General features: G+C 40.7%; 1 protein-coding gene across 8 annotated transcripts; it reads left to right on the plus strand.

Annotated features, from left to right (window-relative positions):
• The first annotated feature begins 7,713 nt into the window (after window positions 1–7,713).
• On the plus strand, window positions 7,714–27,227 carry ppfibp2a (PPFIA binding protein 2a). 8 transcript variants are annotated; one of them, XM_084540780.1, is made up of 23 exons: window positions 7,714–7,979; window positions 8,873–9,120; window positions 12,531–12,617; window positions 13,676–13,789; window positions 15,503–15,634; window positions 17,860–17,952; window positions 19,250–19,361; window positions 19,573–19,605; window positions 20,218–20,279; window positions 20,966–21,044; window positions 21,189–21,316; window positions 21,413–21,480; window positions 21,560–21,620; window positions 21,847–21,985; window positions 22,907–23,048; window positions 23,211–23,339; window positions 23,534–23,684; window positions 24,394–24,505; window positions 24,750–24,838; window positions 24,992–25,114; window positions 25,454–25,579; window positions 25,680–25,868; window positions 25,966–27,227. In XM_084540780.1, exons 1-23 carry the CDS (start codon window positions 7,916–7,918, stop codon window positions 26,185–26,187), a joined length of 2,703 nt encoding a protein of 900 aa, XP_084396906.1. In that variant the 5' UTR covers window positions 7,714–7,915; the 3' UTR covers window positions 26,188–27,227. The 8 variants fall into 8 exon arrangements, with proteins under 8 accessions (XP_084396906.1, XP_084396908.1, XP_084396907.1 ...); XM_084540782.1 differs by having other exon boundaries at window positions 25,457–25,579; XM_084540781.1 differs by having other exon boundaries at window positions 21,192–21,316.
• Window positions 27,228–27,357: the final 130 nt, after the last annotated feature.

Here is a 27,357-nt window from a genome sequence, read left to right on the forward strand (position 1 = left end):
AGTGCAGCAGTCCATAAAAATGCTGCGACAGGCAGCAAATGCGTGCAAACGCGTGCGCACGAAAGCCTGAACACGGTTTTGAAATGAACTTTCGTCAAATTAGTAACTATAAATCCATTTAACAAAAACACACAGAGAGAACATTTTCACCAAACATATTTGCAGCTGTTTCCCTTGCAGTGAGCAGTCTTTTCTATTTCAGAATATGAATGAGATTGAAATTGCTCATAATTTGTCATCTTGCTGGCCAGTGATAAATGATGTCCAGGAAGTTTTCTGTCCCACTGTGTGAGTAAGAGCTGAAACCTAATTACCAGTCTCCAATCAGTTCCTCCTTTCTCATTTAATTTGCTTACTCGGCTTACAGCCAGTGCTTCTCTTTACTGTCCCTATTGTTCTCTAACGCTCCTGCTTCTGGTAGAGATGGGTGGCCCTGCATGGTGGCGAATGGAAATTACAATAAAATTTTCTAACAGAAGAAAAATGCCTTTCATGTATTATTACATGCACAGACCTGAACCTTGAGGCTACATCAGCACTGTGAATGGTGTTTTAGTGGAGAGGTCAAAGCTGTGGTAGGCATAATCCTCAAAGCAATTATAATTTCAAAACAACCAGAAGGAAGGTGCATTAAAATACTGAGAGCCATGTGCCATTTTCATTGCACATTTGATCAACATTACAACCCTATAAACAAATACATTTTACACTAGACAAGATTCTGCATTATTACCTTTGCATTGCATATGGAATGGTAGAAGATGTATGGAGAGGCGGCATTATATTTTGTAAAAAGACATACTTAATGCTGAAACTGAACAGTCTTATTGAGAGCAGTTAGTTGTGAATGATAGTACAAATGTCCTTCAAAATATGTGTGAGATATCAGAGCCTGTTTGAGGTTAGAAATACACGATAGAGCTAAATTACTGACTGGTAGATAACAGCTTAGGTCTGACGGCGAATCAGTGCAGAGGTGAAAGCATGTGTTGTCTCTTCTCTTCACACCTGTCGAAAGGTGAGCTGCGAAGCATATTCGCAGCTCACCATGACTGCAGACCAAACGCTGACAAATGAAGACATGGATGGAAATCGTCCAGGTTTCTAGGAAATTCATCAAAGACATAGTTTCAAAGTTAAACTGAAATAAGGACCAAAAAATATTAATCTTCCTTTCTTTTAACTTCAGACCACCCCGTGCTACCTGTCATTCAAAATCTATGCCAGTATTTCACAGATTTTAAAGTCACGAGCAGTTCACAGACATTACACTTTCACGTATGCTCTATCATGTTCAATCTACTGTATCAGTACATGAATAGAAAGTACTGTGCATGTACATCCACTAAAATATTTTCGTTTTGAGTTGTAACTGAGTTGTAATGGTTTGCTGCTGACCAACAGCATCAAGCTTCGCATGAATGAATGTTGTGCACTATATATTGCAATATCAGGTGCTAATCTTTGGAGGTCAACATGTTTCTAATAATCCCTAAATATTCATCAGGTCACTAAATACACTGATATAATGTGTAAATACATTTTATTTATATTATTAAATTCATTCATTCATTCATCTTCTGTAACCGCTTGTTCCTGTTAAGGGTCGCGGGGTCTGCTGGAGCCTATCCCAGCTGTCATCGGGCTAGAGGCGGGGTACACCCTGGACAGGTCGCCAGTCTGTCGCAGGGCTAACACAGAGAGACAGACAACCATTCACACTCACATTCACACCTACGGCCAAATTAGAATAACCAATGAACCTAATGAGCATGTCTTTGGACGGTGGGAGGAAGCTGGAGTACCCGGAGAGAACCCACGCAGACACAGGGAGAACATGCAAATTCCACACAGAAAAGCCCCAGTCGGCCCATGGATTCGGGACCTTCTCGCTGTGAGGCATCAGGGCTAACCACCTCGCCACTGTGCCGCCCTTATATTATTAAATTTACTTTTTATTTCTAAAAAGTGTTTCTGCTGTCTCACCACTGCAGTCATATGAAACTCACCAAGAGTTATCTGCATCTCATAAGTTATCTAACCCATGATACTGATGGATGGACTGATGTTCTGGGGCTCCCAATGAATAATGCAGGTCTCCGTAAGTGCAAGGGCCAAAGGTCTTCAAGTGCCTCCACGAGAGCTAGCCTTCAGCTGCTAACATCCAGTTAATAGCTGTGACCTCGTCTGCTTTCTCTGCCCCTGATTATAGCCCACTCATGTGTGTATCATGATGGAGTATCACTTAATAGAGAGAAAAAAGGGTAGGGTGGGTGTGGGTTGTCACTGCAGAGGCCGAGGCGTGTGGGCTGCTTGTTAAGGTCTTGTTAGTGGGCGCTGCATATGACACATTCCTGGTAGGCTGTACTACTGTGATCCAGCCAGGTTGATGGAAACAAGGAAAGGGATGGTGTTACTTTCACAGAGCAACTTACCTAGTGAAATAATCATCTATCTGACATTTGGGTCACATAGCCAAAGAGTCTTACAGCTAAAAAACATATCCAGTTTTATGTTTTATATGCGCAGAATGTGCTTTACTCATTACGACTACAATGGCTTGCACATTCCATTTAGTGTGCCAGTGAACATGCCTGTGTAAGTAGCTAGCGTGCCAGCGTGTTGTTTATTACTGAAAACATAAGTTATCTATTTCTGTTTTTCTCTTTTGCAGAGTTGTGACGTTTGCAAACAAACCGAATCCACTGACCGGCTCTTCAGAATGAATGACGGGTTGCAGTTGCAGTTCTGATCCAAATCTTACTCTGTCATTGCTCCCAGTGATTTTTCTCCTGGACAAAATGAGTTACCCCAAGGCTGGCTTCTTAAAAATAAATAAATATCAAAAAGAGCCAGTCTTTTGAACGGCTCTTTGAAAGGAATGGATCCACAACATCCGGCTCTCTTCAAAGAGCCGTAAATCCCATCTCTAGTCTTTTGCCAACTGCTCCAGGACCCACAAACTTATAAAACATGTTTATTTCTGCTCAGCAGCTGCCTGTGTCTCTAATGCAGTTACTGCTAACGTAGAGATTGGTCCCACACTGTTAATGAAACTGTAACTGCTTCTGGTAATTCAGTTCTTATAAGAGTACAGCATGAAGGAGGATGCATGAACACAACAATATGTTCTGTAGAAAAACAAATACATTACAGAGTTTAATTAACCTCAGCTGATTAACGTATGCAGAATTCCACGTAGGAAGCTGGTGTTTCAACTATCAACTGTCTTTTCCGAAACCTGTGAAACACATAAGATGATTTGTGCGTGCATAATCAAACGGAACGAGATTGAGTGAGCAGGGGTTCAAGGTCAATTTTCATAAATGATCTGATTAACTATTAACTGCAAATTACATTTGTAATAGAGGCAACAGCGTACATATCACATTTTGGAGCCTTATACTAAGTTTCTTACAGTTTGATGAGATTTTGAGGGCCATGTTATCCAGACATTGTTTAATATTTCAATGCCATGATGAGGTTTCCTAATCTAATTATGCTGGCGTCTAATTACTTCTGTGAAATGGAGACACGTGCAATATTTAGACTAGCTAGTTTGGTTTGCAACATAACAACACTGCAGGAATCCATTTCTCATATGTAACAAACTATTTATGTATACAGGATGTTGAAGATTTACTTCAAAGTCTGGCATGACCTTCATCTAAAAATAAATAAACTGTACAAACGTATTCGGCATTGTGTGTGAATGTTACTTCCAGATGTTCCCTCTGTCTTAACATTTCTCTATAATCCATGCAGGTTTTTTAAAGTAGGCTAAATACTTTCATATTAGGCACCTACAAAATTAAATTTCTGTATTGACAACATTGTGTACCAGCCATTTAACTGTGTATTGTTGCACTGTGTGTCTGTTTTAGTTTTTGCTCCATACATGTCGTCTGAAAGGCCATTCATGACTGCTAGATTTTCTTAGGAAACTATATGAAGGCTAGACATCGTATCCTACCTTTATGGAAATCTTCAAAAGCCCTATCTATCTCTCTGTGGCTCAAGGATGTTATGATCAACCTTAAAATAGAAAAGATAAGATTTTCATTAAAAGGTAACTCTCCTGGGTTACCAGAAATGGGGGTCTTTTATAAATTATTTCAATTCCTTCAACCTTGACTAACTGTGTTATATCGGTATATATGATTATTTGATTTGATTTGATTTATTTGTATGTTTTTTACTTTTATTTTTATTATTATTTATTTCAGTTCACCAATAACTGTATAAATGTACAGAGACATGTTAAGCAGTTTTGCAGTCCTACTTGTCATTAACCAAACATGGGCATGAATTTGTATTTGTATTGTTTGTATTGCAGTTCCCCTCAATAAAAACAATATTTAAAAAAAATAAAAGAAAACTATATGAAGATCTTCGAAAATTCATTAATCTCTAGAAACTGCTGCTGATTTATCTGACTGAATTAAAGGAGATGATTTAGTGATTGCAATAACTTCAGTCCTCAAAGAGTCTTTGATGTCTTCATTTTATTTTCATGTGTGTATGAAATGTTAAGACTGTGAACAGATTTTTTATTATTTTTATTTTTTTTATCTTTTTAGGTCCGGGTTATGGCCCTATGAAAACAATTAGAAGAACATCATTGTTTTATCACAATCTCTGACCTTAATTCTTAATCCTCTTTAATCACAACTGCATAACTGCTAAGTAATTAACTTAGAGAAGAAAAAAGGGAGCACAGGGGATGAAAAATCAAAAGACAGTCAAGAAAAATCAGGGAGACAGAGATAGAAGGTCTTAATCTCATCCTCGGGAAAAGCCTTCCTCTTTGTCTTTTTTTTTTTATTGCACTGCCTTGCAGTGGTGTTGGTGTCGTACCAGTGTGACAGATATGAACGAGGCACCAGTGTAACCTCTCACACTGTGAGTTTCCCCTCGCTAGGGCAATAATTGCTCCCATCACCCAGGTCAAGGAGTCCTCAATGAAATCCACAAACTGACCCTCGGTTTAGAGCTCATTTTCAAGAGAGTTGATTCTCTGCTGGCCTCAGCATAGTGTTAAGATCAAGGTTAGTGTCTCTCACGTGTTCAGTGAATCCAAAAACATGTTTAACAACGTGCACATGTTATATCTTTCAGATTCTAGTTTATAATTGGCTTAACAGATCCAGCTGATATTGTTTAAAGTTCTGTCTTAGAAATCACGTAGCTATTGTCACAACACTAAGAAAGATCATTATTAACAGTTTAACCTCCAGTGACAATTCGAGCATAATGCATAAACTCAAGTGCTTTGAGTACATGGCGCTCATTGTTCTCATTTCCAGGAATAAACATATCTTAATATGTTTTCTCACACAACTGAGTTTCCAAATCACATAGGAAGTAATAGATACACAAATGCAAAAGAACATGTCTGAAAGAAATCATACTAAAGCCCATCAGAAGCTGTAGCAGTCCCATACTTTTGTATATCTGTACTTCTTACTTGCATAGCATGGGAGTAGCTAAAGGAGCACAACAAAAACAGACATAGAATATGGGAATGAAAAAGAGCACTTTGTCATATCATCACAGGATTAGACTTTCCCCAAAGCTCACCAAGTGATATTTTTGATACCCCATCAAAAGAAAACAAATCCTTTTATTTTTTGTCAAAATTCTACAAACCTTTTTCAAAAACATTCACCTTTTCTTTTTTAAGTCTTTGCATTTAGAATCGATTTATAAGACATATTTGCTTGATAATCCTGATGTTTCCTGTCAGCTCTCTGTGACTGTAACTAATGACCTATATTTCAGCTTTTGCTCTCGTTGCATCTTTTTGTGGATTTCGATGGTGGTACTTGGATTTGACCAGGGGCGAGAGTTGGGGCATGACCAGGGATTGTTCAGCTCTGCAAGCCTTAAGGTCAAAGCCTTCTCTGACCTCTTAACATTTAACAGATGCATTCGCACAAGGAATTCAAAGACCAAGTATGTTGTCATGGTGGCAGCCGAAAGATGACTAGGTGGACTAATATTCTAGACGGTGAATAGATAAAGAATGAAAGAAGAATAAAATGAGTACAGTGGGATCCGAAAAGGCTGAGACCACTCGTGAAAATACCTCTGTTGTACATTTGTGTCAAACTGAAGATAATTGTTTTTAATTATGAATGACATCAGCTTAACAATTTCAGCAAAATGTTAAATCTCTGAAATATATATGTCTTTCTAACTCTTCTTCTACTTTAATGACAGAAGCACACCTGCTAGGTGGACTGCAGACATTTTTACAAACCCTGAATACCAGTGATATTCCTTCATGATCTGACAATGTTCCCAAGAGCTTGTTGTGATGTCAGACTCAGTCTTCCCCTCGGACGGTGGACTGTTTGAGATATACTTCAAATAAACTACCGGACACTCTGCATTTTAATACATGTGCATTCTCAGTATATATCTAAAATAGAGATAAAATTTTATTCAATATCAAGAAACAGGAGAAAAATTAGCGTTAGTCTTGCATTTTTCCCATCTGAAATGCGAATAAGCTCTTATAGCCCCAACTGTTAAATTATATAACCTTGAGATACAGGCTACAGTACATTTCCTGTTAATTAAATTGTAATAATAATTTCAGCAGCTTCCTACAGAGATCTCTGTGTGAAGAGACGTTAATTTTATTGACTAGTGATGCACCCTACTGGCCATCCTGTATATAACACAGTTCATGAAAAATATGAAATAGATAAGCAGAAGGTGCAGAAACAAAATGAAGAGATTGCTCAGAATAAAAAAAAGAAGCCAAACTAGATCAGATATTATCTTAGCCGCAATTATGTAGTTACCCACCACAAGAGAATGGCTGAATAGACATAAGATTCATGCCCGTGCATTAAACTAAAATAAGACAAATCTCTTCCATTGAGATTTATATCAGCTTTATCAGTTTAGATCATTTTTTTCTTGTTTTGCATTTTTATTGATCTTTCTGATGGTCATATTGGATTATTACTGTAAGCTAAAATAATGACTATAGAGATTAGTAAGGCATTGCAAGTGCACTTTCCTTAGTTTGGAACAATTTGTCTTTATGCAAATTAATTTTAACAACAAATTATATTGTTTCAGCTTTCATCTGCACAGAGTAATGTTCTTTTCACATGATAATTGTGCCGAGGAAAGCTTTTCCTTCATGACAAAGATGTTTGACTGAACCTGGCTGATCATGCTGGTGATGTAGACAGCGAAGCAGCAATGCAATATGGTTGTATACACTAAAGGCCAGTCTATATAAGTGACTGCTGTGTGCCTGAATTGTTTTATGTGGTGCAAGCCAAAACACAGACTCTAATATCAAATCAGCGTATGAATAACAGCCATACCACAAGCTCTAATGGATGCAACTGCTCAGTCAGCCGCTGCTTTTCCCAGTTTCATTGTGCCCCTGTCATCGCTGTCAATCCAAATCTGGATACTAGATCCAGTGTGTCGACGTGACCCACTAAGGCTCCACCAAAACTGTTGGTTTTGAGGTATTGTATTTTTCATAATCTGATCAAGACCGTGTTTGCAATCCCATCTGGTATAGAGTGGAAATACACACAAACAATGAAAACAAAGAAAGAAAATATTCTAAATATGAGCTCTGGCCTCATGTGGATAACAGAGCTGACAACGGGTGAGGCTCTGGTCACTAAATGAGAGGAGAGTTTAAACCCAAAAGCCACATTTCAGGAGGTTATTTACTTCCAAGTCACTCAGACAGTCAGGACAGCTGTTGAAGCTCCGCAGTAAAAGGATCTAAGTGCGACGCAGAAGGGGAGTAGCCTGCAACTTTCTCTCCTGCTGCCAGACTTCTCTTCTGCGCCGTCATCTCACCGGCTAACACTCTTACTGGGACCAGTGAATGAGGATCTGCTAGTGCCGCTCGATAAGACAGTGTGCTGTCATGGCGTCAAATGCCAGCCACGTTTTGGAGGCTGCCTTGGAGCAAATGGATGACATTATTGCTGGTAAGAGTTAGTTTCTGTTTCATTATCAGAGTTTCAATAGACTGCCCAGTTTGTAATTGCAGGCTTCTAAAAAACCGGCACTACCCACGTGATTTCGCTGTGGGACATCAAATACATACAGTGCAGGGTGCAGGGCGCAGGGAGTTTCATTTAAGCTACGCCGGATAAGCTATGAACAAAGGTTTAAAGCATTGCTTGACAATGAAATGTAAGTAAGCAGTAGTAAGAAATAAAAGTGTGCTTTTTTTTTTTGTTTGTTTTGCTTTTGTTATTATAGATCCAAACTTACTTCCCAGCATCTTCCCTACTTTCTAGCAGAGGTGATACATTTTAGTCTCTGCTCTTTGTCACAGCCACAGTGGTGTTGCTGCAAAGGGTCAGAAGTCAAAGTTCTATTAATAGAGGTGACAATCCAATCATTAGCATGCCTCAGTGAGAAACTTTACCACAGATAACAAGTAATAATCACACACTGTCAGTGAAAACAGACACTATCAACGTGAAAAAGTAGGTTATGCATATGTCCTGACTGCATTACAGTACCTTTGAGATAGCTTCAAAAGGCATATATGAAAAGTACTACGTGCATCTTAGACATGGTGATTACAGTAAATGCTACAAGGAGCAGAACCTCTAATTTGTGGATTTCAGAAGCCACAGTCAAAGTCTGATGCTATTTAAAATCCAGTAAGCCGCGTGGGAGCAAAATAGTGCCCTCAAGAGGTAATTCCTTGAACTATTTTTCACTATGCGGTTGCTTGCCAGTCACTTCCAAATCAGCTGTAGAGAAATCTCAGTGCAGATGCCCCAGAAGTTAGTAGGATGCAACAGTAATTTATCTTTTCTTCATCTGTTGCAGTGCTTTTGATGATGTCGTGTTTTTCTTCTGCTAGGCAAAATGGGTGAGGGGCTGTTCAGTGCTCTTATGCAGTTAGGTGGCCAAGATCTCCAGTCTTCGGAGTGCACTCAACGGTTGCCCCTTCCCCCACGCATGGACCCCGCTGTCAGGACCCTTCAGCTGACTGAGGCCCTCAGGGCAGAGCTGGAGGGCCAGGGGAGTGAGGAAGAACAGAACACTCTCAGGAAACGAGTCTCCACTGATACGGCAAATGTTATACTAAAATGGCTGGAGAAAGATGAGGTGAGTGCTGTTTGATTCGCGTCTGAAAGTGCTCACGCGGGGATGGATGGCACACAATAACAGCTTTATGTAACACCCAGTTTATAAGCCCATACACAGTCTGAAATATCCATGTATACTGGTGGAAATCCAACATATGAATGGTTTGGTTAGAAACTTGTGCTAATCCATCCAGTATACTATTCATATGCCACAGTCTGCTATTACAGAGTCCATGGGTTTTATTAGTGCATGATATGGTGGCCTTTGATCCTGGCCATCAACATCTGGATGCTTTTTCCTGTCTGCTCAGAAGTAGTCAGCTGGAAGCAGGATCTATTGCAAATGGCACCGGTAATGAGATCCAGAGCTCCTGTGTAAAGAAGAAGCAGTTGCACACTCACTTCTTGCTGGTGTAATCTCTCTTTTTGTCTTCATTCCCTTTTTTTTTTTTTTTTTGCAATAGTTCTATATCTGACTGGTCAAGGTGAGCCACCCCCACTATTTGCCCTCTTCTACAAAACGTATTATTATATTGATCTTGTCAACTTTAGACTCACTTCAGTCTCCTCCACTGCCTCCTCCTTCTCCTCCCCTTCACGTCGCCTTTACTGACTTCTCGCTATGCACCACATCTGACAAGCATCTGCTGCAGAAAGTTTCCTCTCCCCATTCCCCTTTAGGAAGCCCCGCAAAATTAGCTGAACTGAGAGGTACTTCAGTCAGTGGAGACAGAACGGTCTAGAGACGGACAGAGAGCGGTACAGGGTACGGGACAAAGAAAGGCAGGGCAGAAAGAGATGAGAGATCTTGGATGAGGTGCAGGAAAAAAATGCAGAGATGTAGTAAACGCTGGAGCAGTTTGAGCATATATTAGGGAGAAACAGGAGAAAGCAAAAAAAAGGCAGTAAAAAAAAAAGAAAAAAAGGAGGAAAAGAAAGAAAGGGAGTACAGCCAACTGGCATAGTTTAACTTTTTCAGCGCAGCTCTAAAAGTCTGAGGCAGTTCAGACTCCAAAACCACACGGAGCTAGATCCTTTCTGCACACTGCAGTATGGAGAGTCTGTAAAAGGAGGATATAGAGAGAGCAGTGCAGTTAGAGCTATCGTTTTGTTTTGCTGTGGATTCTGCACGTTCAGTCTCCACAGCGCTTTCAAGCACGGGCTAAATTCTATTATCTTTTAACATTAAATGCCAGACCTGCAGTACAATGGGCCTGCAGAATGGAGTATGACATTGACTTCTACAAACATTTCGCCTGGCTCAAAAAGGTAAGACCTTCATACCGCATCGCGATTGCACAGCGTTGTTTGTTTACTCTGTTGAAGCGCTGTTGCTTTTCCTGCATAATTACAGTTTCCATGGTAGATAATGTGGGCTGACAACTTTGTTTTTGAGTTGAAGAGGTTTGCTGCAGAACATGCAACACACGCAGTCTTCCACACAAATACCCTTTGTGGAGAAAAGGTTGATCTAGAAATAGAGGCAGATAACTTTAAAGCATTGCAACTATCATATGTATATTTGCGCTATTATTTGATTGCAGACATGATCCAAATTGGTCATAAGACCATAAGACATATTTTGGGGAAAATACTAAATGGAAGTACATGTTGCTTGAGATAATTTCCTGTTAATTCAACATATACAGAGTCTTTGGACGGCATGAACCATCTTTCTGCCATTAAGGAGTTATTTGTTTTTAGGTTTATTGGCTGTTAGATTGATAGACAAAGTCTTTATAATGCATATACAAATGAATCATATGATTAACATTAATAATCTTAGACGGGAAAAGTGTTGATTTGGAATTTTTCTCTAGATATCACTTGTATCTCTGTGGCAATATACTGTACTTTTGGTTAAATACAACAAAAATGCTTTTAAAAAAAAAAACAACTTTTTAGTTCAATTACATTGAACTAAAAACACAACATATGTTATTACCAATCCAAACTGTCTCAAGAGACTTTACAGAACCTAGATCCTGATACCCTCAGAATAAGCACTGAGGTAACAAGGGAAAACACCCTTTTAACAGGAAGGTACCTTGAGCAGAACCCAGATCATTTATGACCCATCTGGTTCAGGACGGCCTGGTAGAAAGACAAAAGAAGTGGGAGGTGTGACAGAGGAGAGGAGGAGAAGAAGTATGCATGCATCTGGATAAACACACATGCACCATACTTGATGCAAACAGGAGATGGATACATGAGACTGATAATGGATAAAATGAACGGATATAGCCCTCATGCAAAGCATTAGTTTGAGAAAGTATATAGTGTGTTCAAGTTACTGTTATAAGTATGTATGAATATATAAGGTATCAAAAGCAGGTTGGAGAACTGTGCATGACTTTTAGGGAGGAATGGATCACTGTAAGCAGTTAACACAAGATAGGAATGTTTAAATAGAAATGATTAATCCATGTTATACAGTTGAATAATTTCTTCTCCTTATCTCTGTATCTAAAGAACACAACTCACAAACTACTTCCTCAAAAATTGGTTCCCAATGAAATTGGTTCAAAGTGTCTCTGAATGTGTCAACAACTGGCACAGGGATATTCATTTAGACTGAATATATGGAGTTTTGTATAACCTATTATTGCTAGGGTCACTCGGTGTAACTCTTGAACTTGAGCTGGGTCTGACCAACACACATATGTGGCAAATCCATTGGCCAAGATTGTGTAAATAAAAGAAAGCTAAGATATACTGCATGCCTGTAGTTGGGAGGAGGAGCGTGATGTCAGTTTGTTATTTTTATTTTTTTTTAATTTAGTGCCTGGCAAAAGCGAAAGTACATTTTTCACAATTTACAGAAAACCAGTGTTTGCTAAAAACTAAACTAAGCAATCTATCAAGGGGAAGAGGTAATGAATAAATGATACTGGTGTTAAGACAAAGAATGACACTCAGAGTATCCAGTGTGCATTCAAACGTCATACTCTTGAACCACGTGAATTCTGTGCTTTTTTTTTTAATGTCTGGTTCCAGGAGTGATTTAAAGTCTTAATAGTGCTTAGAAATTATTGCATACCACTCGAGATGGTTGGTTCACAGTGGTGGACGCTGGGCTACATAATGTTTCCGTGATTGTGGTTGAAAGCCTGGATCTCTGAGAAATTTGAGCTCCTTGGTTGCACTTTACTTCCACTAGTGGCTCTGTAATATCCCTGTGACTGCAAGAGCAGCCCCGAACTAAGGCTGCAGTCGACACTTTTTCTCCCACTAACCAGCTGGTATAGAATATTGTGCACAACTTTTAATGCTGGATTAGGACCTGTAAACCTCTTACACATCACTGACACAATGTGAAGTGTGTGTGTGTATGTGCCTATCACTGAAACCCAAAGTTCGATCCACTGGGCAATTGTTCTGTATTAACATTCTTCCTGCTGAGTTTAATAGCTGACCTCTGTCCTGAAGGTAAACCCCCGCTCGAACGCAAACACAGAGTCCTACCAGGAGCGGTTATCACGTCTGGAGGGAGACAAAGAGTCACTAATTCTCCAGGTGAGATTAGTCGATCCGCTGGATGATTTTGTTTTGTTGCATGGATCTTGTAGAACACAAAGAAATAAATCCTCCCCATGCTTCTGTGTACAAGACTTGTTTGGCCTGTAAAGATGTCGCAGCACATTTACCCGCACGCATGCCTGGACGCCTGTTTAGAAAGGTGAAGCAGTTTCATTGTATATGATCCTGCTCAAACAAAAGAGGACACATGACACCACACCGTTAGCGAGAACTGATTCTAAACAGTGCCCATATCACTTAACAGTGTTAGAGGAGAGAGACGAGAAAAAGCAAGGTGAAAGGACACAGGTAGGTCAACGTGTTCTGTTGTAAATGTTGCATAATGGTGCGTTGGTGGGTGCAGCAACAGTCATAAAGTGGCTTCGGTGTTATTACAACACTTGAATGTCTTGTTTTAAGTGATGTGTTCGAGCATAGACGTGAAGGTGTGTATAGACTCAGGGCAGCTGAACAAGTGTTTCTTAGACAGGTTGAGGCTAGCACCATCATGTAGTGTAGCGTTTAGGGGTGTGTGTGTGTGTGCGGTAGAGAGAGAGAGAGAAAGCAGGTGCCTTGTTTGTTTCTTCAGGTCTCATATAAAACATTCCTTTACAAAATCCTTTCCAGCTGGCAAGGTCGGACCTACCTTTTAGCATGTGATTAGCTGTTATGCGGCCTTAATAGTTTCTCTGCAGATTTCCATTTAACCTGTGTTATGCTGACATCGCCTGAGTCACTGAAGTGTTGCAAGCCTCTACCAGGGCACAAAGGATTATTCAGTTCTTCTCAAAGAAAGTGTTTGCACTGTTTGACCTGGCAGACAAGCAGAAATGTCAGCAGAAATGAGCAGCACCGATTAATTTAAAAAAAATAGCTGATATTAATGAATAATAGCATGGTGAGAAACTGCAGTAAAAGAGAATGCCTGAATCCTAAAGAATTTTGCTAGGCTGCATTTACGATATTTGGAACTAAATGATGATTAAACAAGTTAAACTCCACAATGATTGTTTAGAAAAAGTATTAATCTGTAATATCTTTGTAAATACGAACAGGTGAGTGTGCTGACAGACCAGGTGGAAGCTCAGGGGGTGAAAATCAGCGATTTAGAGAATTCACTGGTGGAGCATCAGCAGAAACTCAACTCCACAGAAGAGATGCTACAGCAGGTACTCAACTTGATCATGTTGAACTGTTTAATCATACGCTGAACCTTCTCTTCACCAAATGCCTGTTGTATTACTCAACCACAATCTTGAGTCTGACTTTGATTATCAGGCAGCCAGGACTGTCATATCAATACTGCTCTCCCATTTGGGTTGTGACAGGGCCCCATCTATCTTTTAAATATAACTCTTCTGCAGATCCAAGGTTTTCTCATAAACTGCACAGTGTAACTCAGGATGAGCTCGACTTCCTGGAGAGAAATTCCTTGCTAAGATTCCACTGAATCTGGCTGCAGATTACCCTGACAACCAAAATATTTAGGACGCTCAGACTCATTCCAGGACAGCGTATGTCTGGTTTATGTAGGGCCGGTCTGGTCTGTCTGGGCAGGTGATTACAGCACCAGCAGTCACACCCCCCAACCTGTTACCACCAGAACTGCTCCCGAACAGGAATGAGAGAGAGAGAGAGCGAGAGAGAGAGAGAGAGAGAGAGAGACAGACAGAGAGAGAGAGAGAGAGGGGAGCAAATGGGGAAGGGTTGAGGAAGGGTGGATCAGCTGAAAAAGGTGGAGAGATGGGAGGGAGAAAGAATAGGGGTGGTGCTCCTTTAAGGTTTCGAAGTGTATGTCAACTTGTTTGCTTCTGACTTCACAACAGTACAAAGGACAGTAAATGGAGCTATGAAACTTTAACCTTCCGAAGCTACAACACACTTGAAACCACTGCAATCAATGCGGAAAATACACTTAATGTCTCGTTTGCTGGAGGGAGACTCTGGAAGATGAACAAGGTATTACATCTCAATCTTATAACGCTACTCCTGTGAAAACCCCATTCATCTATTTCAGCCTGTTTTCACAGATTTCATGAGTGCCAGGAATGTGTCTTACCAATTTGAAGAGTTAGGACCTAAATTTGTAATGTCTACTTCTATGCGCTATGCTGTATGTATGCAGCGTATCAAAGGGCAGCCAGGACTGGCTTCTTGGAGACGTGGTCATTATGAGGCTTTGGACCTGAGCCGTAAATCTCTTCCTGGTGACAAAGCTCTAATATTTTCCATGTGCACTCTAGAAGAAGCCCAGCTATTTTCTGAGCCAGGGTTTTAAATGGACGTATCCATACGTACGGTCTTGCCTGCTTTGGGCGCTCATCTCGGGACTAAGTGATTTAGCACCTGCTTGACATCAACCAAATTAGCAATACATCTGCCTGCACAGTCTGGCTTAACTCTCAAGCCTGACAGCTATTCAGGACAGATAGTCACAGAAAACAGTTTAGCCATAGTCTCCCTCTGCACCAGGTTTGAATGGCGGCTGTTCACATACACAGGACAGGAAAATGCACCTGTCAAAGTTATTTTGATGTTCTGCCTTTGAATGTTTTGCATGCTTTTGGTACCTCTCTCTTTCCCTCTTTCCCTCTTTCTCTCTCTCTCTCTCTCTCTCTCTCTCGCTCTGCTGTGTACTTTGAGTGAGCTGTGAAATAGGCATTATAAATAGTGGTCATGGGTTGTGTATATTTAGCACTCAAACAGCTTTTGAAACCAGTAGGGTTTGTCTGAGGGAACAGTCATTACAGAGCTGGTAGCTTGCTGTGGCCACACTTAGTGGTGCTTTTGTTCAGTAAGTATTTTACCTTGTGTGTCATTCAAGGGGTAATGCATTAACGTGTGTCTTTCTTCATGCTCCTGCTGTATGTTGCTGATGACAGGAACTCCTGCATAGAACGTCACTGGAGAACCAGAAGCTGAGTCTTATGGGGGAGGTGTCCTACCTAAAACTGAAGCTTGCAGACATGGAGGGAAAGCAGGGCCATGGGGCTGAGAGGCAGCACAAAGCAGAGGTAGGACCTCTCTCTGAGCCAAGGATGACCATCCCTTACAGTCACAATAACACAATACACAGTGTATTGTGAAGGTATTGTTGTGTTGTTTGTTGTAATTTATTTCATCCTTACGTGCCTCAAAGAATTTGTCTTGCTGAGCAGCTTGAATTACTATCACTCGTTTGAAGAATTTCTCTTAGTTAGCACATTGTTTCACTGAGAAATAAGGAGGAAATGGTTTGGCTAAAATCTTCAGCAGCGTCTATTTCACTTCAGCCCTTGGAAATTCCAGCATTACCCTGGCAGGAATGACGAGGGTACACACAAAAATCTGCTTTGTGTTCTGATGGATCTAACCTTGAAGTCAGCTGTTGATTTTATGGCAGACCATAAACACATTCTGGACGGACGGAAGGGAACATTTACCCAAACCCTGGTTCTATTGCTCTTGGGCAACGTGTACGGGAAAAAAGGAAGTCTCCAAAGGGTTTACTTTTTTGTCAGTCTGAACTGAATCATGTATTTGCTTAAGACAGATGTGTTAGGTTACCAGCAGACTTCCTGGGCACTCAGTGGCCATGTGGATTTTAGAAAGGGAAAGCAGGGAAAGCAGAACTATTACTAGACAGGATACTATAATGTATGTAGTTACTGTCAAAACACTGCTGGTCAAAGAGTCTTTGTGTCCTTGGGTTAAAAGAGTTCAGGCCTGGTGTAGCTGGCATGATGGATGACGGCCCAAATATGAGTGTGTGTAGGCTTCAGCCCAGAGAATTTACTTCTCTGTGGTGGGTAAATGTTGCGTGGGTAGTTCTGAAAAAAGGATCTTCTCTCTAAATGACGGCATATTATTCAGATTCATTTGCATTTTATGAAAAGAAAAATAATTATATTTCTAATCACTAATTCTCAATCCACTAATTATCAAATCTCCTTTTATAATGTGTACAAACCCGACTTTCTCTGTAGCAGCAGCTTAGACATAAGAAGTGGAGGCACAAATAATCTGCTTTTACACTTGACTGGCCTCCCACGTGCTGCCTCTACTACACAAACATGTCCACACATATGCATGTTTGCACTCACACAACGTGTTGAAGTCTCCTTGCTGTGGAGCCAGTAAGCTCATAGTTAAATTTAGCCAGGGAGGCGCTCCGTATCATCTATCATATCCGCTGTACCGGACCCCAAATGAGACTTCCTCTGTCCACAGTCCGAGCATAACACGGCTGCTGTTTATTCTTTTTCTGGATGAACATGGACAGGGAACTCAAAAAGATGCCCAGGGGCAAACCTATTAACCCCTGTTGCAGTTACACTTTATCATTGCTAATTATCCATAAGTTCAGGAATACGGCACAGCATTATGTTGATAAAATCATGGCCGATGCAAGAAGCTAGTTCAGGTTGATTAACAAATACAAAACAAAGTGAGTTTACCTAGCTTGACTGGGCCAAGGTGTCTGGTATATTGGAACCAGCAAATTATCTATGTTTCTAAAACAGGTTTGTTTATGTACGCAAACTGAAGACCACATGCACACTTACTTGGAAAATGGATTTGATTTTAAAAGTCACCCCTACAGTGTAAAGACAGATATACAGTATATATACGCACTTTCAACATACTGTTCCTCCTTCTCATTTTCAACATTTCTCTCAATTTCTTATCTCCTGTTGTGTCTGCCAGACTGTAGTGAATTTCATTAGTGAGCTGCAGGAGCAGATGTGTCAGTTTCAAAAGGAGATCAATAGCAAGATCCAGGAGAAAAAGGCCTTGGAGAGCCCAGCTGACAGCAGGTCTCCTATGGCGTGCCCCGCCGAGTCCACTGAGGGCCAGGGCTCAAACCTGCGGGTGTCCTGTGACAGAACCTCAGACGCGATGTGCAAACAAGAGGAGACTCCAAACGGGCCTGATGGGAACACACGCAGCTTGGAAGAGTGTAGCTCAGACGGAGAGCAGCAGTACCACTCTGGAGGAGAGAGTGTAGGCGCAGCCTGTCTGCATGTTGTGTACAGCATGGGTTGTTTCAGTTTGGTCTGTGTAATCCTTCAGTTCAGTTTATGTAAATAAAACAAGCAGTCACCGCATATGCGCTCCGTGCCACTGTACAACAGCAGCAAAAACTAATCTACTTTCGATCAGTGCGTGACACAACTAAAGACTGCGTTTCACGTGTGTGCAGACTTTTATTAACATCAGCTGAGTATTTAAATGAGTTTTCGCACATTTCCTGTTGCAGGGCTTACTTAAGGAACTCAGGATCCTCAAGGACAAAGTGGAGCACCTGGAGGATCAGAAGTTACAATATGAAAAGAAACTCAAAGCAACAAAGGTAAAAGAAAGTGAAGATTCGCAGTGCTTTTATGTTGACTTTGCAATGCGCCATCAATGCCCAAATTCCACTGCTAACTGTCCACTCAACTTTCCTATACGCTGTCCAATCTGATGTTCCTGCCAGTAAAGTGAGTCATTCTCTTTTGCACATGCTCTCTTTTTCGCAGACACCTACTGTATGTTTTCTTAGGAAGCCTGAGGACATTTTTACACTCTATTTTGAAGTACGATAGAAATAGATTTAATAATAGCTTGGTCTTTTCTGGACTTCGGTTTAATCCCATGGCATTAGCTTCTCAGACTTTCTCCTATTTGGCATGCATGATAAAATCATCATCTCTCTTAGTTTGTCTTGCTGTCTGTCCTTTCTGGTACAATAGCTGTAGTTTCATTGTGCAGCAATTTCATCTGCTACATCCCTTTTAAATCCATTTGTTCCCAGCATAGTCTAACCTCAGTGAATGCTGCCTGGTCAAATATATTGTCACAACATGATTTGCCTTAGGTTGACGTGGGAAGACATTTGTTTTAATGTTGCAATGACCCAAAAACAAAACCAAATCTTTATACCGTTTTCTCAAAGAGGTTGACTAAGTTTATTGTGCAGTCCAAATTTCTCAGAGTTGCAAAATGAGCAAATGTTCAGAGCTTGATTATTGGTAGCAGATTGTTAGACAAATACAATTAAGCCCGGAATATTTTTGGCCGGAATAATTAGCTGCAGATGTCGGTGTATCAGATACCGAGCTATGTAAAATACATGTGTGTGACATTGTGACTTATTCCACGTTTTTTTAAAGAAACACGCTGGAGGGATTGTTTTGATAAAGTAGAACAGGAGCATGATGCAGTATTTAAGGCAAAAATGTGCAGCAGGTCCCTAATTTCATTTTCTTTTACACAACACGCAGAACACACACTGGCAAACAGAGCAGCTTGAACTTAACTTTATTGCCATCTGTGTGCTCCTCCTGTAACTTGCTTCAAAACAAACTATAAACTGCAGACAGCAGCGGTCTAACATTTTGGAAACACATTGGAAATTCAGGAGAAGAAACATTTCTGTGCTTTGTTGTGGGTGTTTCATATGCTAAAGCCAATGATGGAGAATACATTAGCATCTTACTAAATGTGTGTTTCAAGACATGTGCTTGAAAGTGTTTTTTTTTTTTCGTGAATGTGTTAAGAGCTTTTAGGTGGAAATGTTTAAACAGACATGTGTTGGCACATCCGGTACACTTGCGCAGAGCTACGTGTCCTTTCTGTTAATGTTCCTCACCGTGTGTTACCCACAGGCTGAGATCACCAGCCTTCAGCAGCTTCTGCTCAGTAAGAACGCCGAGATCGAGAGCTTGCACACTCAACTGCTGTCCAGACCCTCGCTAACCACAGAGAGCTCAGAGAGAGGTAAGGAAGGCAAACGGCTTTTAGCCCTTGACCGAGATGCCAGCAACAGCCCCCCCACACACTCAGAGTTCCCCACCCTGATAGATGACACAGTTAAAGACTCCTTTTTGCAGTCATTAACCTTATACAACAGCTGTGGGAAACGTCTGTCGGGGCCCATAATAAACTGTCTCATCATGGGTTTCTGTCTCTATCTCTCTCTCTCTCTCAGAGGAGATGTACAGGAAGAGGCTAAACACCAAATGTAAGCCCGAGCAGCACTTAATGAAAATCATTTCAAACCCATGGGCCATGTCTCTTTTTGATCTTTCATTTATTTCCTTTCTCCAGTCTCTTTATTTTATTATCTTTTGTTTCCTTCTGCTCTGAGGGGCAGCTTTGACAATCATAGCCTGGTTTCTAAAATTACTCGATGCACTCTCTCTCACTCCCTCTCCTCCCCTTTGTCTTCCTTGTTGTCTTTGTGGATTCCTGGAGGAATGATGTCTTGTTTGTTCATAATTTTGTCTGACATAGATAAACACTTCTCTGGGGTGCTTGCTCAGACTCATCGACATCAGTCACCAGCAAAGCTGCCTGTAATAGTTACGGAGTCTGTGGACTGTGGGTCCAAATATGTAAAAGCAGACATGATTAAAGCTCTGATTGGTGCATTTAAAAAAAGGCTTGGATTGATTTTAAACTACACAGTTTAGATGGCACTCTACAGAGAAATAAGTGTTAGCATGTATTTTTGTCTTTCCTTTTTCTCTACATAACTGTATTCCACTAAACACGTCAGTCCAAGCTGCAAATTTATATGACACGGGCAACTGCTCGTACAGATTAATAATCAGTGTTGGGTTTCTCCTCGTAGATCAAGAGCTGCAGAAGCTTAGGAGTGGTATGAAGTCACTGGTAGCGGCCAATGATGAAAAGGTAAGTTACTACCAGTGATCTGGAAACATATGCCTTCTCTGGTCAAAACAGCTGTGTGCCATTATGCAGTATATATTAGTGCGTGTTGTCATCGTTCTACTACACTGTATAGTATCTTACTGGTCTGTACACGGACGTGCTGTCATCACTGTTGTTTAAAAAAGTTAGAAGGTAACTGTTTTTAGATGTTCATTCATTTCTCAGAGCCACCGCCCTCCAACCATTTATAGTACAGAGGGGCTTTTATATTCTCCCTCCCGGGGTATCATGGACTATAAAGACTTACAGACACGGACCTACATGTGGCACACTAGCGAAGACACACATGTATACACACACACACCCCAGGGCGAGCCATTTCAGGCAAAGCCACACTTAAGCAGGCCTCGTTCTGCCAGACCTAATTTTGGAGTGAGCTGCATTAAGAGGACCATGGCAAAAACAGGCATGGGCACCACTTCAAAAAACACACACTCCATGCAGCTGCTTACCACAACTAAGATTTCCAGCCAGGCCTGTGTCAATCCCCTCCCTATCCATTACTTTGATGTAAAGGCCATATGGTGGAGGTTTGTGAAGCTTGCTGGTCAGTAACAGAGTGAGGAGGGTAGTTCACATAACCTTAGATAAATATTTTAATTGGCTTTTGTTAACCTTCAACTCTCCCTACATTATTTTTTCTGCAGGACCGACGTATTGAAGAGCTCACTCTGCTCCTCAATCAGTGCAGACAGTTCAGAGAGGTCACTAACATCACAAGGCAAGGTAATTGGCGTATTCAATCTTTTATCATCCCCTGGCAGTCTTTTATAGTATCCTTAACAGCAACATTTCAGCATAATAACACACATTACAATGTGTTCCGGAGTCGAGAGAGAAAAAAACAAAAAAAACATCTCTTTGTTACAGCAGCTCCATCTGCTGTTCGCTCATTGTCAAATGGTAGAACTCTGTCCAGCAGCAGTGAAGAAGAAGAGCAGGGACTTATGAAGAATGGTGACTCTGTCAGTGCAAAATCTGATGATACGAAGTCTGAAGTGGGTACAACAAATATCTGCCACTTTCCTTTTTAGTTCGGCGTATGCTTGAACAGGACTCGTCTCTCTAAACTATATACTTTTTACTCATCACAGGTCTCAACAAACAGTTCTTCCTCCCGACAGACATCTCTTCTATCAGTCCAGAAAGACAGTGATTCCAGGTAGTGAAGTGTCTTCGTGTTAATGGAGGACTCTAATAATCTTAAATGGATTAATTTGATTGTGCTTTTATCTCCTCAGAACAGAATCTCAAGCCTTATCAAGTAGCATGAATGACGTAACTAATGGCCATTCACAAAAGGTATTTTATACATGGCATCATACATTTAACAATTGTTAAACAGTAATCCTTTAATGTATCAGATATATTCGTAATAACTTTGTCAATCTGTACTCTTCCCTACATGATGAATGCAGAATCAGAATTCTCTAGTTTCATTCTTGTGTGCACATATGTTGTATTTAAAGTTTGCAGAATTTTCAAACTTGCTCTCTTTTCTGTTTGTATCTGCGTTCGGTTTATGCAGAGTGGTCTCAGTGACTCCAGGAGTCAGACGCTGCCTGCGAATTCCTCTCTGTCAGAGCAAAACGAGATCGGAGACAGTAGCAGTGAAATCCAGAGTCAAAGGTCTCCAGATGGGAGCGAAGATGGAGACTCCAGCCAAAGTAAATCCAAACATACTAAGTCGAGCTTTACACAGTGTTATTTCTGGGTATTTATGACATGATTGATCGTGTGCTGAAATGAGCCCTGACATGCTCTAGCGTCAGTTATCCTTTTCTGCGGAATAAGACATAGCCTCCCGATTCCCATGAGGAAGGGCAGCGTTCATATTTGGAGCAGACCGCTTTCCGTCGACCAGGCGACCAGCGCACTTTTGATCACAGCTAATTGCAGAGGCTTCTGACAGAGCAGATGGATCATGGGATAGAGTTTCTTACCCAGCACGCCTTCTCTCTAGCTCCCATTGACCACATTTGTCCCAGCTCCACCCTTCCTCATCGTGACTGACCAATTTTAACTTGAGCCCCACCCAGATGTCTCTCTGCTGCTGGAGAGCGATGACTGACTGCAGACTAGAACACACCTTGTGAAAAGTCGCTTAAATCCTTTCCTAATTCCTCCCGTTCATGGAGCATTAGCTGATGAATTATTTGCGAAAATCAATGGTCTGTGACTTGCGCCCCTTGACTGAATAGAGCACTATGAAAATGCAGACCGCCACACATGAGCTACTTTGCTCTTAATGTTCAGTTTGGTATGCAAGATGAAGGGGGGGAGGGGGGCTTTTTATGGCTTTCTACTCGGTCACCATCATCATTGAGATTTTTTCTTTAATGGTGCCTCAACTACAGGAAACAACCTAATCTCAGATGGCATTAGTCAAATGTGTTTTATTTGGCAGGGTCACAGTTGGTCTTTGTCTGCTCAGATTATTAAGAGTTTACTGCTATTTTCAGCTAATCAAACGCATCTAAAAAATGTTGCATAATCTAACAGGCCTTCTGGAGCAGAACACAAACAAGCTGAATAATATTTGGACTTTGTTATATCACACTGACTGTGGTTTTTGTAACCTCTTAAAGGAAAGTTGGATAAAGCCGATGACAGCGCGTCAAGTGATAATTCCCCTGTTCATTCAGAGGCAAGTACACAGCCTGGCCAGCGGGCGGTGGGCTCAGCAGAATACATGAAGAATAACAGGAGCTTCAAGAGACTCTGGGGAAAGTGAGTGTTTGGAAATAAATGAACATTTGCAGGACTTTAGCGCCGATGGTCACTTAATGTGTGACATGAAGTAATTAAAGAAAAGTCATATTATAACCCTTTACTGTGAGAGAGAAAGTAGCTTCCAGCATCTTCATCTGAAGAGTTTAACTTCATCCACAGACTTCGAAGAACCCAGTCTGGAGGATTCCAGGCAGCAGACCCAGATGCTGGCCAGTTTAGAAGAGGGGGGCTGCGTGCGACAGCGGGGCCCAGACTGACCCGAACACCTGAATCTTGTAGCACTGCACGGTAAGACTCAGTGTTCTGTAACCTTGTAGGACAGCTCTTTACAAATGATTGCAGTGCTGACTGGAAATAATCTAATTCAAATAATCTGATACAGTTTTCTTTCTTTTTTTTCTACTCTTGCTATTTAAATGCTTTATGCATTTATAGTAAATATTCTAACTTTTTAATCGTGTCATTTCCTCCTTCCCTGACAGAGACTTGAATATTCCATTCAGCCAGTGGACCAAGGAGCAGGTGTGTGGCTGGCTAGAGGACTATGGGCTGGGTCAGTACGTCAGTCTCAGCAGACAGTGGGTGGAAAACGGACAGACGCTTCTGTCTGCCACACCTCAGGATTTTGAGAAGGTCAGAGAATATAACACTTACAGGCTGTAAATATTGATTGATCGTTGCATGATTGAATCTAAACACCACTAAAGTATATTGAAGCTACAACGCAGACCTTTTAAATATTAATGAATATCAGTTACATTCACGCCCTTGCCAAACAAGTTCGCACAATGCTGATTAGGCTGGGCTCCAGGAACATTTTAAATTGGTTTCCTGTAGCGACTTTTCCATGCACCAGTATAGCAGCAATGTGTACATCGGCAGTAATGATTATTTGCCAGAACTGAAGAAGTGAGCAACCACAACGACAGCGGTGGAGTGGGCTACAGTAAGGAGAAATTATACCTAAGTAAAGTCAAAGAGAAAGCTTCAGACAACAAAGAATCACAAAAGAAGGACTGGAGTCCAAAATAGAAAGGGGTTGATAACAAGGACAAACAAAATAAAATACCATTTTCTCTTCACTGGAAAGTGTTGAAGAAGACTGAAGGACAGCAGGCTTTAGGCAAAAGTCAAAAGTCTTTGTGTAATGCCTCTCACTAACAGAAGGGGGAGACAAAGGTTCCACGGCAAACAATATCTTTATGTTTATTACAAACTAAAATTATGGATATATAATCACATCCAAGGTCCAATAAACTGTATCATAACATTTATAAAATGTTAATTAAACTGCAAATAGTTCTGATCTGTGCTTTCTTAACTCTGTTCTTTTTGGCCTCAGGAGATGGGCATGAAGAATCCACTGCACAGGAAGAAGCTGCAGCTCGGTCTGAGAGCATTCACCACTAAAGTTATAGAGAAATCATCAGAGCTGGATCACATCTGGGTCACACGTAAGACTATCACAACTAAAGACTATCTCTCTTTTGAAGTTTGCAGATGCTTTGCAAATACAGAGCAGAGTCTGCTATAACATTAAAACAAAGAAAACAAAGCAGCATCATGCAAAAAATATAATATATAGCATTCAAAACCAGGAAACTGAGCAGTTTACAGTAAACATGTTTTGACTACTGACAGCTCATGAAATGGAACTAGTGAGAGAAGATGATTCATGTCTGGTTTTCACCTATTTAGGCTGGTTGGATGATATTGGTTTGCCTCAATATAAAGACCACTTCCATGAAGCTCGAGTCGACGGACGAATGATACAGTATCTTACAGTGGTAAGACATAATCCCCCACATACATGTGCAGGCCTGACACTTCATTTATTTAATTTTAAGACATGATATAAAATTAAAGGGGCAAAAAAATAAAACACTGTTATAAATTTGTATACTTTTAGTCACTGACATTCTTTTTTTCTGTTCATGCAGAACGATCTCTTGACCCTGAAGGTCACCAGCCAGCTGCACCACCTCAGTATTAAATGTGCAATCCATGTGCTTCATGCCAACAAGTTCAACCCAAACTGTCTTCGACGCAGGCCAGGGGAGGAGGTAAGCCCAAATAGAAAGGAGGAAGTGGAAACTGATATTGTGATTGTTTGTAGCAATTGTTCTACTACGCTACATTTTGAAATCTTAATGTTTAAAACTCGGCAAATGTATCACATTACTGACAGTCATAGACACATGCATCTTTAACGAGTGTTTTATTAAAAGGTGTCATCACATCAGTTTACCACCAGATGGCGACAGATAGATGTTTTTTCTTTTACTGTCAAGATCATTTACTAGAATTTATTCTTTTAGTGTATTTAGAAGAAGTGTCAGACAGGTTCAAATGAGGTGAATTGTGGATTTCCATGATTCTAATTTTATTTTGAATGTCTTCAGAAGCAGCCATCTCCTTCAGAGGTGGTGCAGTGGTCTAACCATCGAGTGATGGAGTGGCTCAGAGCCGTGGATTTAGCTGAATATGCTCCTAATCTGAGGGGCAGCGGTGTTCATGGTGGGCTGATTGTAAGTATTGTTAATTTGAACGTATATGCAACTTGTCTGGATTATACAGAAAAAACTAACAGAACAAAATGTGTTCTCTCATCATTATGCTCCTCTATAGATCCTGGAGCCTCGCTTCAGCTCAGAGACTTTGGCCCTGCTCTTAAATATCCCTCCACAGAAGACTTTGCTCCGCCGCCACCTCGCCACTGCCTTCTCTGCCCTGGTGGGGCCTCAGGCCACGCAAGAGAAACGAGAATATGGCAATGCTACAGGCCATGTGCCCCTCACTACCACTGCTAAAGTAAAGGTAAGGGCACTATTTAAAACAATCAATCAAAACGTTTAGTCGCTGTTGCAGGATAACATCAAAATGATTTATTAATGTGTTGGCCTCTGTGTTTCAGCCAAAGAAGCTGGGCTTCACCCAATTCAGTCACCTCAGAAAGAGAAAACCTGATGAATCAGCAGACTACATCTGCCCAATAGACAGCGGCGTGCTAACAGTGAATGGGGTTTCTCGCTTGCCCTCTGCAGCACTCAGGGGCCTTAGCCCCAGTTTGGACAGACAGGCTGAGAGGAGGGAAGAAGTGGGGACTAAAGCTCCAACTAATGACCCCAAACAATAATTTCAAGAAACAAACTTCTCCCTCACGCTCCTTTCTTACTAAATTACTTTATTAATCAGTGGAAATATCTATTCTTGCCATATGCATCCATATGGTGACTAGCTGGATGGGCTGCAAAAATACTGTACAGTATTCAGCAGGCTTTATTAATTGTTGTTAATGTATTTTTAATCAGGTGTTGCATAAACAATATTCACCTTGAAATGATAATGATTGGTGACATTGTGTGAATTGTTGCTCTCTGCATTCCTTACATTTGGATTCCAAAGCTTATACGTTTGCTTTCATTTCAATGCATTTTGCTGACCATTTTGTACTATTATGTGGATTTAGATTGAATATTGATGCTCATTACTTGTTGTATATCTGGATTGTCTGTACAGTATAATAATTGAAACCAAATTCCTGAAGAATGGATGTTTCTGTCTCAGTTATTTTCAAACTGGAAAACAAAAATTCTCAAATGAAATTACTGATCCTGGTGGCTAATTTACTGTTCATCTCCTTTAGATAATCAGTTGATAGATGGAATTATTCTTCCCAAATGTTGCCCAAACATCTCGTCAACCATTTAGTCTTTTTTTTTTTTTTTTGTTAAAATTAAAACTAACCACAGTATCAGCCTTCACCAAAACAAATGCTTTTGCTGCCAAATTGTACTTCAATGCTCACTACTGTTTCTGAAAAGTTGGATCCTACTCAAGTTGTAGCTACATTATAGCATAAAATACTTACACCAGAAACAGATGTAGCTTTCATGTATAAGAACTGAGAATATTAGCATTGCTGCAGAATAGTTTATTACTGTTTTGTACTCTGGATGAACTTAATGTTAGGATAACCTCACTTCCTGGTACAGTTCTTGAGATGTTGAATGGGCAGCTGGTCCAACACTGCCCACTACTGGTGAAACATTTGAAATGCATGAAACTTGCCATCTCATTATTATACAAGATTGTCTGGTCCAGTCCAGTTTCTTTAAAGTGGGATAAACTGAACATCTGCTTTAAAGAAGCCGACGAGGTTGGAATGGAGACTGTTTTGATTTGGTTGATGAGTTTCTCAGAAATAAATGGATCAAACAATCAATGATCCTCTTGTTGGTCAATAATAACAGCTTCATATTAACTTTACGATACATCGCCAACTTCACTAGAAGATAATCTGTTT

Source organism: Chelon labrosus (genome assembly GCF_963514085.1).
Source record: "Chelon labrosus genome assembly, chromosome: 3".
NCBI classification, from domain to species: Eukaryota; Metazoa; Chordata; class Actinopteri; order Mugiliformes; family Mugilidae; genus Chelon; species Chelon labrosus.